At 36.5% G+C, this 13,711-nt stretch overlaps 1 protein-coding gene across 2 annotated transcripts in view; it reads left to right on the forward strand.

The window, feature by feature from the left end:
• The window catches only part of PRKDC (protein kinase, DNA-activated, catalytic subunit), an 81,600-nt gene that overhangs the window by 13,765 nt on the left and 54,124 nt on the right, over window positions 1-13,711 (forward strand). For both annotated transcript variants that reach the window (XM_080381459.1, XM_080381460.1), the window contains exons 18-32: window positions 431-590; window positions 1,537-1,623; window positions 1,995-2,114; window positions 2,492-2,651; window positions 3,086-3,192; window positions 4,224-4,314; window positions 5,683-5,846; window positions 6,492-6,644; window positions 7,875-7,982; window positions 8,806-9,032; window positions 9,453-9,547; window positions 9,800-9,899; window positions 10,829-10,962; window positions 11,486-11,740; window positions 12,714-12,940. In XM_080381459.1, the coding sequence (XP_080237585.1) occupies window positions 431-590; window positions 1,537-1,623; window positions 1,995-2,114; window positions 2,492-2,651; window positions 3,086-3,192; window positions 4,224-4,314; window positions 5,683-5,846; window positions 6,492-6,644; window positions 7,875-7,982; window positions 8,806-9,032; window positions 9,453-9,547; window positions 9,800-9,899; window positions 10,829-10,962; window positions 11,486-11,740; window positions 12,714-12,940 (2,188 nt within the window). The remainder of the gene's footprint in view (window positions 1-430; window positions 591-1,536; window positions 1,624-1,994; window positions 2,115-2,491; window positions 2,652-3,085; window positions 3,193-4,223; window positions 4,315-5,682; window positions 5,847-6,491; window positions 6,645-7,874; window positions 7,983-8,805; window positions 9,033-9,452; window positions 9,548-9,799; window positions 9,900-10,828; window positions 10,963-11,485; window positions 11,741-12,713; window positions 12,941-13,711) is intronic.

The raw sequence follows: 13,711 nt of genomic DNA on the forward strand, positions 1-13,711 counted from the left end.
GTAGATAGTATTGTACTGACCATAAATCCCAAATACTTCAGAGACCAGGAATACAGTCTTTGTAGAGTAGTATTGGACATTAAGTGAAAGGTACAGCATTGTTTCCCTGTGGTGGTCTAGTCTATTTTCCCTAGGGATACTGCAGTCTTGGCAATGAAATGTGATATGTGAGTATGTTCATGTGTATAAATTCAAAAACAACATATAATGAGGAAGAAATGGCTTTACACTGTAAAGCAAAATAAATAGCTTCCTATACTTGCCTCAGAAGGCAGCATGTAATTATTCCTTCACTGTCTTTGGAGCTGCTTTGCTATAACAATACTTCTCTTTCTTGTACCGACTTGAAAATTTGAAAAACAAACAAACAAATATTTTGTTCTGTTTCTTCCCCCCACCCCCCCAATATGTTTCTGTGCATCTGTTTTAGAGAGATACTTCCAGAGAAGCGTGTTGAATACTTTAACCCTTGGGTGTATTCCTTTGGTTATGAGCTTATTATACATTCAACAAGACTACCTCTTATTAGCGGATTCTATAAGCTGCTTTCTGTTACAATGAAAATTGCCAAGAAAATAAAATACTTTGAGGTGAGATCTCTTTTTTCCCCAACAGAGGGGTAACATGTGTGTTGCAGTAACGTGCAGTAATATGTTGATGGTGTGGTTCTTTATATATAGTCTTTTATGCTCTATGGAAAATAATGCATTGAAACTGTTATCTGGTTGTTTCAAATGTTTATAGCATCCTATGCCTCTATAGTTACAAACACATAAAAAGTCAAGATTTAGGCACCATCCATGTGTCCTTCTGAAATCTTGAGCTGGGTGAACAGAGGGATGGGAAATACTCTTGCAATGCAGGCAGTACGGGAGCTTGGAGATCAGAAATAGCCAGAACAGCAGAGACCCATACAGGTTAATTACTCAAGTTCTGGGGTATACTTGTATTTTATTCACCAGTTTCCATAGGAAATATGATGCTGTAATAGTGGATGCACCATTTGCAGTATGGAAGCTATTGTGAAGTGGCAGTGGTTCATCCCATTATGTGTTTAGCCACTACAGAGCCCAGAACTGTCCCTGCCACTGCTGGTCATGGCACCAAGTAAAACAAATTTGGGAACTCATTGGTATAGATCCTTGTACTGTAGATGCTGTTGTGGTTGTGAATTGCCCTTTTCTTATTCTGCCAGCATTCTTGCCACCTGGACATCCACTGTTAGGGATGTGGGTTTTTTCTTTTATGGTTTCTTAGATGGGTGGACAAGTTGAAAATTAAGTCACTGAAAAGTTACTTTTCAGTCATATATATCTTGCTTATTTGGGTAATATTTTGTGTGTTCCAAAAAGTTGACCCTCAGTGCAATGTATTAATGCTAGTATGCAAGATTTGAGAGAACAAACGTACATTGCAAGTTTTCACTGATGCCAGTTTCATATTGGACAGTGATGTATGTATTCGGAGTTGAACTTGTGCTTCATATTTGTACTATGTACTACTTAATACGGTTGATTTGTGGTTTCTGTTTGGTAGGGTGTCAGTCCAAGGAGTCTCAGAAAATGTCCTGAAGACCCAGAAAAGAGGTCTTGCTTTGCACTGTTTGTAAAGTTTGGGAAAGAGGTAAGTGATCTTGCTGACTAACTTTCTTGGTCTGAACATAAACATGATGAGTCTATCAGAATCATAATTTCTGAGAAAACTTGCATATATGATGGAAGTATTCTGGCTCTTTGAATTATGCATCATAGTGGGGGTTTGAGATCTTTTCCTGTTTTTTACTTAATGTCAGAAGAGGTGTATTGGTCACCTGTTGAAGTACAAGTGAGAGATAGCTGTATAATTGTACATTAAATACTTTCTGGTAACTGTTTGCCGGTGAGTGAGATTTCAGTATTGTTTTTGAGATGTTTATTTTACATGGATATTGATATAGTTAAATCAAGATCTTAAACAGTTTATGACTGTTCTTGATCTATTTATCTGAATTTTAGGTTGCAGCAAAAATGAAACAGTACAAGGATGAGTTGTTGGCGTCCTGTCTGAATTTTTTGCTGTCTTTACCACATGACATCGTCATGCTTGATATCAAAGCATATATTCCCGCACTGCAGGTAGGCCTAAGTGATGTACAGCTAACACTTTTTTTCCAAAACTCATACAAAAATTCTGGAGCAAAGTTGGTATCCTGTTGAGCAATTGAGATAACTATTAAGCTTCATACTGTCTTCAGTGAGATAAAATACAAATTATTTGACTTTTTGGACAAACAAATTGTCAGAATTTTCCTTTGCCCTAAGCTGACTCTGTTAGTGCATGTGTTGCAATATAATATGTCTCCTGTGCTGATTTTGAGTGAGATGTTAAGCAGAGAAAAATTATTAGGAAGGAAGATGTATTCCCTGCTAAATGCTTTCAAGTATGGTCTTTTTTACCTTTAAATAGTAGTAAATGCAAATGAAAGACTGATAGTTTTACATTTGGCACGTAGAATGCATTTAAGCTGGGCCTTAGCTGTACCCCAATGGCTGATTTGGGACTGGATGCTTTGGAAGACTGGTCAGCTCATATCCCCAGACATATAATGCAACCTCACTACAAGGACATTCTACCTCTTCTGGATGGTTATTTGAAAAACTCTACATCTACAGGTACATACAGGCAAAAAATTGTTAGTCTTGAGGGAGAAGAAAATAATGTTTTCATAGTTATGCCTAAATATATGGATGTGACGTAATTTTTGTCTAAATTGTGCGCTTCGTGTGGTTGGAGCAATATAACTTCTTTTGCACCCCAAAATTTACCTTTTTCTTAACTAGTATTTATTTGCTGCTGCCAAACAATCATTAATTGTAGCCATTTTATATGTCACTTCTCTGTGATTTGTCCTTTGTATCCTTAAATCAGCTTAGTTTTTACTAATAGAGACTTACTTTCCTTAATAAAGACTTTAAATAATTATTGTTGCATCTTAAAAATAAAAATGGGCAAAACCAGGGTGGGTTTTTTAAAGAAGCTATGAGTAAGTGCATGAGGTGCTGGTACAATAAACTGATATTAACATGCTGGTTTTTTTGTTCATCAGTCGAATCCCAAAATAACTGGGAAGTAAGGAAACTTTCTCGAGCAACCCAGAAGGGATTTAATAAAGTTGTGATACAGCGTTTAAGAAAAGCAAAGACCCTTTCATTGGTAAGAATGCTGTTTCTTTTTAGAGTTAAATGTGAGTTAATAATTTCCCACTATTTCTCTTCCTTTCTTGCATGCATGCTTTTTTTTGAGGGTTATTTGTACCTTAGATCAGTTCAATGAAGCCCATTCTACAGCATGGCTCAAAAGGCTGTTACATCAGCGTAGGTGGAAAGATGTCATATTTTAAGGTGAGAGTGGCAATGAATCGGTGAAAGGGAACTGGAGCTTATAGGTCAGCATCACTGCTAGACTGATACATTATGGAAACAAAAATTTAACTCGCACACCTAAAATCAGGTCTCGGGTTAGCAGTGGTGCAGTGTGCAAATACCATTTTGTGAATGTGTAATTTTTTGTGGTTTTTATTTTTTTAAAACTTTCTTGTAGATAGGCTTATAGTCTTAGAAGTCAAACATACATATTATTTTGACCAGTGGCTTCTCGATAGCTCAAAATAAATGTAGTTTTATTTGTATATTCCAGTGCAGAAACTAACTTGTGATGAACCTTTTTTAGGCATGAAACTAATAGTTACTCATATATATATATATATACATGTATAACTTTCCAGCTTAGTGGTCTTCCAACAAAATGAGTAAACTTTACATTCCCTATAAGCTGCTATTGAAAATTGGTTGGCTGCTTACATATTGGTGCAGGTTCTGAACTTTAAGCTCTAGGATCAAAGTAAATGAGAAGAGTAATTTTTACTTCAGATTTCTTCCACTTTTTGAGTATTATGTCATCCTGTAGGTGTTACCTGTGATGATAAAATTTTAACCTTTACTTGAGGACTGTCAATTGAAAGCCCACAAAATGTGATGAAAATGCTTTCCAGTTGTGCACTCTTCAGTTTATTGAATGAAAACTGTTCTCTTGTTTGATGTGGTTCCTCCCACAGGTTCTTCGTTTTACCTTCTTCATCCATATGTTAATAAAAGCCATAAAAACCTCATTTGCTATGTAAACCAAGTTAACTTCTTTCTAGAAGTAACTCTTCTGTCACTAATATAAATCTGTTGATTATTTAGGATGATAGTTCCTCCTTGGAAGCGGTGAGGACTAGAGTGGCACGCCTTCTGGGATCTTTGGGAGGGCAGATCAACCACAACTTAATTACAGGTGAGTGTCCTGTCAGTGTCAATAAAAATATTTACAGGCCTCTGCTGTCTCTCTTGAAAGTAGATTTCAACGAGGTCTCAACATCACTTTGTGAGAATGCATGAGCTTTTCAAGGAAAACTATTTTTTGTCGCTCTTTTTTAAATAAAATTGGGTTTATTTAGTTCTGGAGTTTAGAAGAGCAAAGTATTCACTAAGTTACTATGGAATACAGAAAATGTGTAGAAAGCTTCAGTTAAAGGCAAAAAATTGTATGCATCTGAGTATATGGTTTTATTTACTCATCACGTTCACCCTCTGGCTGCAAAGCCATTTTAAAACTTTGGCCCCATTCGTAACTCTTTAGTACTTGTTTCCACCTTTTTGCTATGGTTCTCACTTAATCCAATTTTTCAGAACTGCAGCCTGTGAATTGTGTAAGTCTTGGCAAGCTTACTTCTTCACTTGTGAGCTTAAGGTGCACCATGCCTTTAGTATGTGCAGGTAGTAGAGCTCCATTTGAGTGCCTCCTCAAAAAAAAAAAGTTTTCTGCTAGTCTTTGTTCAGTTTTGAGTAAGCTTTATAATTTAATTATTAAATATCATAAAATCTATTTAAAAGAAAATGGAAAAGCATAGTTTAAGTACCTGATGATGAGATTTAAGGAATAAATTCAGTGTAATATTTAGTCAGTCTAAAACCTAATGTAGTTGTATAGAAGTTTTGTTTCTTTACTTTCATGCCTACGTTTGTTTTTGCTGCCTTTACAATCAGTGTTCTTTCTGCTAAGTACTTTCTCTGTTGCTTATTCAGAAGTATTGTGAGAAAGTAACATTATTCCCTGGAAATTAAATACATAGTGAGGTCAGACTTTGTTAAAAAAGTTAACAAATATGGTAATATAGGGAGAGAAGGGAGTAAATATGGCAGTTTTCCTTGGAGGACATAGCTGTAAATGTAGTCATTTTCTGTGCAACCACAGGAGTCTGTGTGTTGGATCTTCTTGTATGATGTGATTTTCAAGAATTTTTTACAACAGTAGAAGACAAAAGTAGTATATTGGATGCCTTAAAGAAGTATTTTAAATGAAGTGTGATTTAATGTCTTCTGGGTTTATAATTGCCTCCAAATTTACTTGTATCAAAATGGGAGGGTTCTGTGACTGTCTCCTGAAATGTTGGCTGCAATTATTTTTTTCCACGTGGTGGCTAAACGTCTGTCTGAATGTACAAATAGAACCAACCTTCTAACATACTTCTTGTACTTGTAACATCCAGTAATTTATAAAGCATGAACATTCTATGGCAGTCTAACTGAAGTTGGAAGGTTACAGATTTTTTAACTGAGCTGTGGAAATACTTTTTGTTTTCATCTTTTTCAAATGCATTAGCTACCTCTGCAGAAGAGATGATGAAGAAATGTGTATCCTGGGACACTGAGAAGCGTCTGAGCTTTGCTGTACCATTTGCAGATATGAAGCCTGTTATCTACTTGGATTTGTTCTTGCCTCGTGTGACTGAACTGGCTCTCTCTGCAAGTGACAGACAAACAAAAGTATTTTTTTTTTCTGCATCTTTTTTTATGCTAGCTGATAAATACTGTGTAAAATAATGCCTTCCTTATTGAGAAAGACCTGTTTTAATTCCTGTGCTTCTCTGGTGCTCTTTCATGTTGACATTATTCTGAGTGTGTAAAAACTAATGAGCAGAAGTTGCTGTAAGCTCTATCAGACAGCATTGTGCTTTGAGAGTTAGACTTCACAAAAAATGAATATTTTAAAGTAGTTGATCTTCAGTGTTGTTTGGCCACAATCTCATGCTTAGCCTATGAACTTGTGGGCCCAGTCCAGCAGAGCACTTCAGCAAAGCAGCAAAATATTTGCTTGATTGGGATGCTGATATCCAAAGACAGTCCAGAATGGCGGTATCCTTGAAAACATGATGATGGCTGATTTACAGTGATCAATTTTCTTCAGCTGAAAAGTGCCTGTGATAGAGACTGAAACGTTAGGAGAAGGGCCAGTTATAATGGGCTTAAATTTTTTCCATAGACATCATCTGTTCCTGGAACACTGATTTAGCATAGATTGGAGTGATTTCTCAAGTGTACCCTTTCTTGTGACTCATTCTATCCTGTCCACAATTTTCTCTTCTCTCTGAAAGTAATGGATGCATAACCAAAGGGATTTTTTAATTTCAGATTGCAGCATGTGAGCTGCTACATAGCATAGTCACATATATGTTGGGGAAAGCATCTCAGATGCCAGAAGGACGTCAGGGTCCCCCACCCATGTATCAGTTAAATAAGCGAATATTTCCAGTACTGCTTCGTCTTGCTTGTGACGTAGACCAGGTAATCAGATTAATTTATAAGCATTTTAGCTTGTTTAAAATACTTCTAAGTGTAGGAGTTGATTCATAATTTTATTTAGAAGTTATCCTGTTAGAAGTTATCCTGACATGTTACCCTTTTTTTTTTTTTTTCCTAAATTATTGTATTTTGTAAGCTGAAATTCTATTTTAGGGATAGTTTTTTAGGAATAATGGCGTGTAATTCAGAGTAACTCAGAGGAGTTTACCAATAAATGAGAGTTTCAAGATTCAGGTGTCAAGGTTCATTCAAAGTGTTTCTGGTGGTAGCTGCTCTTTATCTTTGTATTTAATTTCTATGTTTTTCTTTTTCTGTAATAAGTTAATTTGAGGTGAAGTTGATTAGTTCAATATTGAATGAGTGCAAAGCTACAATCCGCAAAAAAAACATTTGAGAGAGAATTTCTAGCTGCCTCATTGATAGCTAAGGATGATCTATTTAATTCAAACATCTGAATTTGCTATTTCTTCTCCTTTACACAAAACAGAATAGACACATAGGTTCAGCTACACTTGAAATTATAGGTCTTGTGCCTTTTCAGATTACTGTTTGGACCCTGGCATCCAGCTTCTCTTTTTAGACCAAAGGTACTTTGTGTTCTGGTAAAATATGCAGGAAGCTGTGTTACCAATTTCGGTGAAACCCCTTTTGCTGACATATGGCTGAACATAAACCATAACTAAATAATGTCTGAATTGGTCCATCCAATGCACACAGGCATAGACATGACACTGCATTATAAGCATGTGTGTATGCCTATCTAAGTGTATGTAGTAGTTCTTCCCTTCATGTTACAGTGCGATGGCATTCAGTCAGGTTGACTTACAGGTAGAATTGTTGAAATCCAGAAAGTTAGAATAACGTGTATGGTAAAGATTGAGATTCTAGAACAAAATACAGCTTAAAAACAAACTTCCCTGCTTCCCTGGCTATATATTGGTGTGTCGGCCTGTGGCATGTGATGTTCTTTTTCTCAGAGGATCTTATTGAAGGTAAGCTTAGAGATCTTTTGAGACTAGTTGAATAGAAAGTAGCTAACCAGATTTATTATTTTTTTCTAATCCTTGATATGGAAATGTAATATGAAGCTGATTATTCATTTTATAGACCCTTTTTCAATGAAGTACTGTCTTTTATTCTTATATATTTTGAATAGCAAAATAGCATAGAGATACAGAAACTAGAAATTTATTTATTCTTTACTCTTTTCAGGTAACAAGACAGTTGTATGAGCCTTTAGTCATGCAACTCATTCACTGGTTTACCAACAACAAAAAATTTGAGAGTCAAGATACAGTGGCATTCCTGGAAGCTATCTTGGTAAGCATTCTTCTCTCTCTTTTTTTTTTTTTTTTTTTTTTTTTTCCTGTGCCATGTGACTTTATGTTTAACTAGCATCATTTTACTACTGAAAGAACCAGGAACTCATGAAAAGATAAAATGTTTCTATATTTGTCTGAAAGAAGGAAAAGAATGCATCAATTTTTATTTCTTTTTTCATGACCACTTAATGTTTCTTAATCAAGATTTTGATGATGCATTTCTCTATTTCTTTGGCATTCTCAAAATGCAGGTGTAGGATATTTAGAGTCTTCATAGAATTAATGAAACACACTCTTTATCTTCAGTGTATACAAGGGACTACCGAAATGCATTCACACCTCTCTCTGAAAGCTGCATTTGATGTGTGCTTGATTTTTCTCTGTTTCTTTGCTTTCACCAGGTGCAAAAGCTTTACATTTAAAACTGGCTTTTGCACTGAGCTGAAGTGGTTGGAGGCAAGGTAGGTCAGGAGGTTCTGCAGTACTTTTTGTAAATGAAAGTCAGTGTTGTCACACCACTTCTAAAGCAGAGGGAACTGGTCCATCAAAAGATGAAGTGGCTTAAACAAGACTCCTGAACTAGTAGCTGATACAGGAATAGAAATCCAGATCTTTGAGGCCTAATCCAGTGCTGTGAGGGCTGAAAATGCTGCCCTACCTTTGGACAGCAATAATTTTGAAGTTTTGTTATTTCTGGGAAACTGTGAGCACAGGTTTTTAACTTACAAATAATACTGTGTAAATAGGCTGCCCTAATACTGCACTGAGACAATGGCAGGTTTTTTTCATTCTTGTAATGAAATAATCTTGTGTAATTTCAGAGTGGCATAGTGGATCCAGTTGACAGCACGTTGAGAGATTTCTGTGGTCAGTGTGTACGAGAATTCTTGAAATGGTCTATTAAGCAGACAACACCGAGACAGCAGGAGAAGAGCCCAGCAAACACCAAATCTCTTTTTAAGCGTTTGTATAGTCTTGCTCTTCATCCCAGTGCTTTCAAGAGACTGGGGGCAGCACTTGCTTTTAACAGCATCTACAGAGAATTTAGGTGAGAAAACAGCTTGAAATAACAACTAGCTTGGACTAAAGGTTCAAGGTGATAAAAAGACTTAAGTGTAGAATTCAAATAGTCATCCACTGACACTAATTCTATTAATGTATATGATAACTGAAAAATTGGGTTACTCAGCTTATTCATTTTTAATTATAATTCTGTAGTTTGGGCTTTCAGCAAGTGAGGCGCATACAAATTTAAATTTCTATCACAAGTTTATGGGAAGTCACTTCTGCATTTTAAATACAGTCAGCAAATTCCATTGCTATTTGTTAGAGTGGTTTAGATGTACTTTTTTCTATGCAAACCTGTGGTTTATCTCTCTGGTATTTTAATTTGTTTTTTAATTAGAATTTCACACTTAGTGCTTCTTCTACTCATGTTTCTCATAAAATTTATTCCTGATGTTTAAAGGGAAGAAAACACTCTGGTGGAGCAGTTTGTATTTGAAGCATTGGTTGTATTTCTGGAAAGTTTGGCCTTAACCCATACAGATGAGAAATCAGTAGGTGAGCTATAATTAATTAACTATGGAATTAAGAAAAAAAACATTCTGTTGAATCTTGAGTTAAAAAAACCCACCTATTTTATGATTTTTGTTCTGTGGCCTTGAAAAATTTACTGTAGAAGCCCAGAGTAGTGGAGCTGGTAGACATTATCCAGTGTGTAAGTTTCTGGCACCGTTTCTGTAATGCTAATACCTCAATTAATTTAGCCAAGTTACTAGCATTTATTTATAATGTCAACTCTCTTTCTAACAGGTACCACTCAACAATGTTGTGATACTATTAATCACCTGAAGCGCATAATCAAGCATAAAGCACCTTCTCTGAACAAGGAAGGAAAACGGCGAGTACCACGGTCAGCAATTTGCCATTTTTTTGCTTTTTTTTATTAAATATTGCAGTTTATTTAATGACATATGTAGTTCCATTAGACACTTGGGATTCTGAATGAGTCATTCATCCTGTGACTTGCTGATGCAGATCTCCTCATATGTCTGTTGAACCACTGTAAGGAAATGCTGAACATGATACTAGAGGATCATGATGATCATTCTTTATTCCAACATGGTGAGCTTGCTTTAGTTTAGCAAGGATAGGCAGAAAAGTGTATTTCCCTCGCAGCAGTGTTTGTCATAACGTTAGCACTGGGTGGAAAACTTGGAGCACTTGGGGGAAACTCCTCCAAAGTCTGTCTTATTGCTGTTAGCATTAGCAGAAGTAGGACAAGTTGAAGTAGGATGATCAGCAGTTAGAGGGGTAGTGAAAAAGGTGGGAGAAGAGACAATGGATTCAGTATCAGGTTGGATGAAGCTCTGAGTAACCTGGTCACATAGCTGACCCTGCTCTGAGCAGGAGGTTGAACTAGAGACCTCCTGAATTATCATGTGATCATAAAGAAACGGAGAAGTGGAGTCTCAATTAGCTCACTGATGCAGCATTTGGTAAGTTGGGAGACTAGATAATTAGGGATGGGGGAAAAACTGTGCAGGCTTACTTAAGCTTTAATCTCCATTTTTGTCTCTGAGTGTTACAGAGAGAAGGGAAGAGACTTGATCCTGATTTTTAAGTTGTTACCACAAGGCTATGCTCTGAGGATCCAAAGTAGAGTGAGGAGAAGGAAAAGCAGTGCAAGATGTGCTTGTAGAATGGCTCTTCCTTGTAGTGCAGATGGGTTGTGGTTAGATAGATAAAAGGACATTCATAATACTCGTGGAATGTTTTTTTTTTTTTTTTTTCCAACTGGAAGACTTAAGATAATTGTTAATCCCTCATATTTTTGTGCAGAGGATTTCCAGCTACTAAGTCAGTGTGTCTTCTGGATGTTGTCATGTGGCTCTTAGTGCAGTGTGGACGACCTCAGACAGAGTGTCGACATAAAGCCATGGAGCTCTTCTATGAATTTGTACCTCTATTACCAGGTATTTTAAGATACCATGCACTATTTTCTTTGCTGCTTTCTAAATACTGTGCATGCCTTCTCTCTGTTTTCTGTGCAAAGTATTAATCAAAGGAAAATATTATTTTTGAGGTAAATGTCTGTTCACTCAGTGCTGTTGAACAGGAACTGAGTAATTGCTCATATTGGAAGTCAAATACTCTGAGAACCTCAGGGTTTGTGGGATGTTTGTGGGCATAGAAGAGGGTTTTATTGCAAACTTCCAGCTAGCCAGGAAGGAAAACTTACAGCCCCAGAACTGCTGTTGTATCCAGCTATGAATACTGCTGACTGGAAGGTAGTGGGAGTGTCTCACAAATTGGCCTTTTCCTTGTTGGGTAATTTAAGTAGTATGACAAAGGCTAGACCAGAACCAGTAGCTCCTACACTAGAAGATCCAGTTTAAAACACAAAGTTTGGCTGTGTCCGTCTATTGCCTTTAATACCTTGCTAGTTTGAAAGGTGTTTTTCCTAGAGAATTTATATTCTTTTTTTGTTTCTATCAGGAAACAAGTCTCCATCTTCTTGGCTGGCTGATGTTCTAAAAAATAAAGATGTTTCTTTCCTCATTAACAAATTTGAAGGAGGTGGCAGCGATGGCAAAAGCCCATCTGGTATCCTTTATCAGCCAACTCTCCGTGGTATGCAGGAACCCTTCAGTTTACAAATTGTCATGCGGTGGATGGATACGTTCTTGGCAGCACTGGACTGCTACAATACATTCTTTGAGCTGCGAATGATCAAACCTCATGAAATACTGGGTGAGTGATTAACTGATGAATTATGTTCATACATGCCTGTTACACAAAGCCCATCCAAGATGAGTTCCTTACTTGGACTTTAAACTTTTTTCTTAAATGTAGAATTGATGAATTTTTCAAACTCTTCCAAAGGTTTCAGTGATAGTTTTTGCACTGGGATGTTGTTTTGATAAAGAAATACTTTGTTAATAGTGTATTTTAAAATGTATCCTTTTAGTCCTGGAAATACACCTTTACATTCCTGTCTGTCATCCACCACTTACCTGCAACTCTTCTACTCTATCTCATCTTCAAAAATTACACTGTACAGGTAATGTATTTCTGCTGAGGAGAGTGATAGTTTTTGTTTGGGGTTTTTCTTCTTTGCAACTGAAGAAGTCACCTTTTGACTTCAAACCTTATACATGTTACCTTTCTTCTGTTCCTGATGCTTCAGCTGCGTCAGGTCCACAAGCCTTGTATTTGAATTTTGATCAGGTGCATAGTAATACCTTGTGTAGCCATTGGATGTCTCAATTTCTTTTAATTCTTCATGCGGGTCTAAATAAAATGCTTTTTATCACTGATAGTACAGTTGCATAGTTACTTCATATATGAAGTCTTGTACAAGTTCCAGGTAATGTCTGTCAGTGTCATCTCCGTCTTGGTTTAAAACAATACTGTAAGATCATTGTTGGATGCAGTTAGCATAGGGCGTAATTATTCAAAACTAGGATTTTTAAATTTTTTTATATGAGCCTAAGTCATCATCATCATTAATAAGTGCTTGTAATGATCAGTAAGTAGAAAGCTGCCCTTCACTGCACAGAATGTTAATATTTGGAACTGGCATAGGACTTTTAGGAAAACACTGATGTGACATGGTGGCTTTCTGATTGTTATCTCGGTTAGACTGTTTTCTTCCAAACAGAAAATAATATATTTAAAAGTTGAGAGCTGCCTTACCCTTTCAACTTAGTATGATTCTTCTTAGGTGTAAATGAAAGATCCTCGTTCTTGGAAGCTATGCAGTTCTTCCTTGAAACAATTGCTTTGCATGATATCTACGCAGCAGAGCAGTGCTTTGGTTGCAGTTCAAAAGGCAGCATGTTCAGCCCACAAGAGAGGGACATGTATAATTACAGCAAGTGTACCGTTATAGTCCGAATCATGGAGTTTGTCACCATGATCCTGGAAATGTGCCAGCAGGATTTCTGGAAGGTAGGCACTGAAATCTGTAACAGATAAAAGGTACAGATTTTACACTTAAAGATTTGTGTTTTCATTGTGAGGTTAGTTCACTGTAGAACATAATCTTTAGTGATGTTTTAATTTAAGTTGATGACTAAGCATCGCAAACTGTTAGTCTTCACATGTAAATGAAAAGAATTGTATTGCACAGTTGAATTTTAGTGTGTGATCTAGTTTTGGTCAGAGGAATTATTTCTTGTATAATCCAGTTGTACATTGATTGTGAGATTCCTGTATGTTGACTGTGTTGTTTTGTGTGGAGGGCTTGTAGTGAGTATTTCCTGTATGATTCCTGATGGCCTTAAATGTGTAGAGGTGATAGCTGCTTGAAAGGCAGATTATGGCAATTCTTTCTTGAATTCAGTATAGATATTCAGGTATCTTCATTTGCTTAGCTTTGATGCAAGGTAAACTATTTAACTATATAAAGTGTAGTACTTATGAGTCTCTTAAGAAATTTGCAGTGCCAACTTTAGTTCTCAGACTGTAATTTTCTCCTGTTCTCAGTAAGTCTCTAATAGCGTGCACAGAGGTGCACATCTGTATTTCAAGGTAGTTACAGGTGTATAAGTCTGAAGCAGGCCTGTGTGGACTTAAAAGATCTTACGTGCAGTTTGAGGTAGCGTATATCCTATGTATATTTTTATAGATACTTAATTTCTTTGTATTAGCACGATTGACAGTCATGACATTTCATGGAGAAGGAGAATGTTACGCAGTGAAGAATAATTAGTGTTCCAT

This window comes from Falco punctatus (genome assembly GCF_963210335.1).
Source record: "Falco punctatus genome assembly, chromosome: 3".
Classification (NCBI taxonomy): domain Eukaryota; kingdom Metazoa; phylum Chordata; class Aves; order Falconiformes; family Falconidae; genus Falco; species Falco punctatus.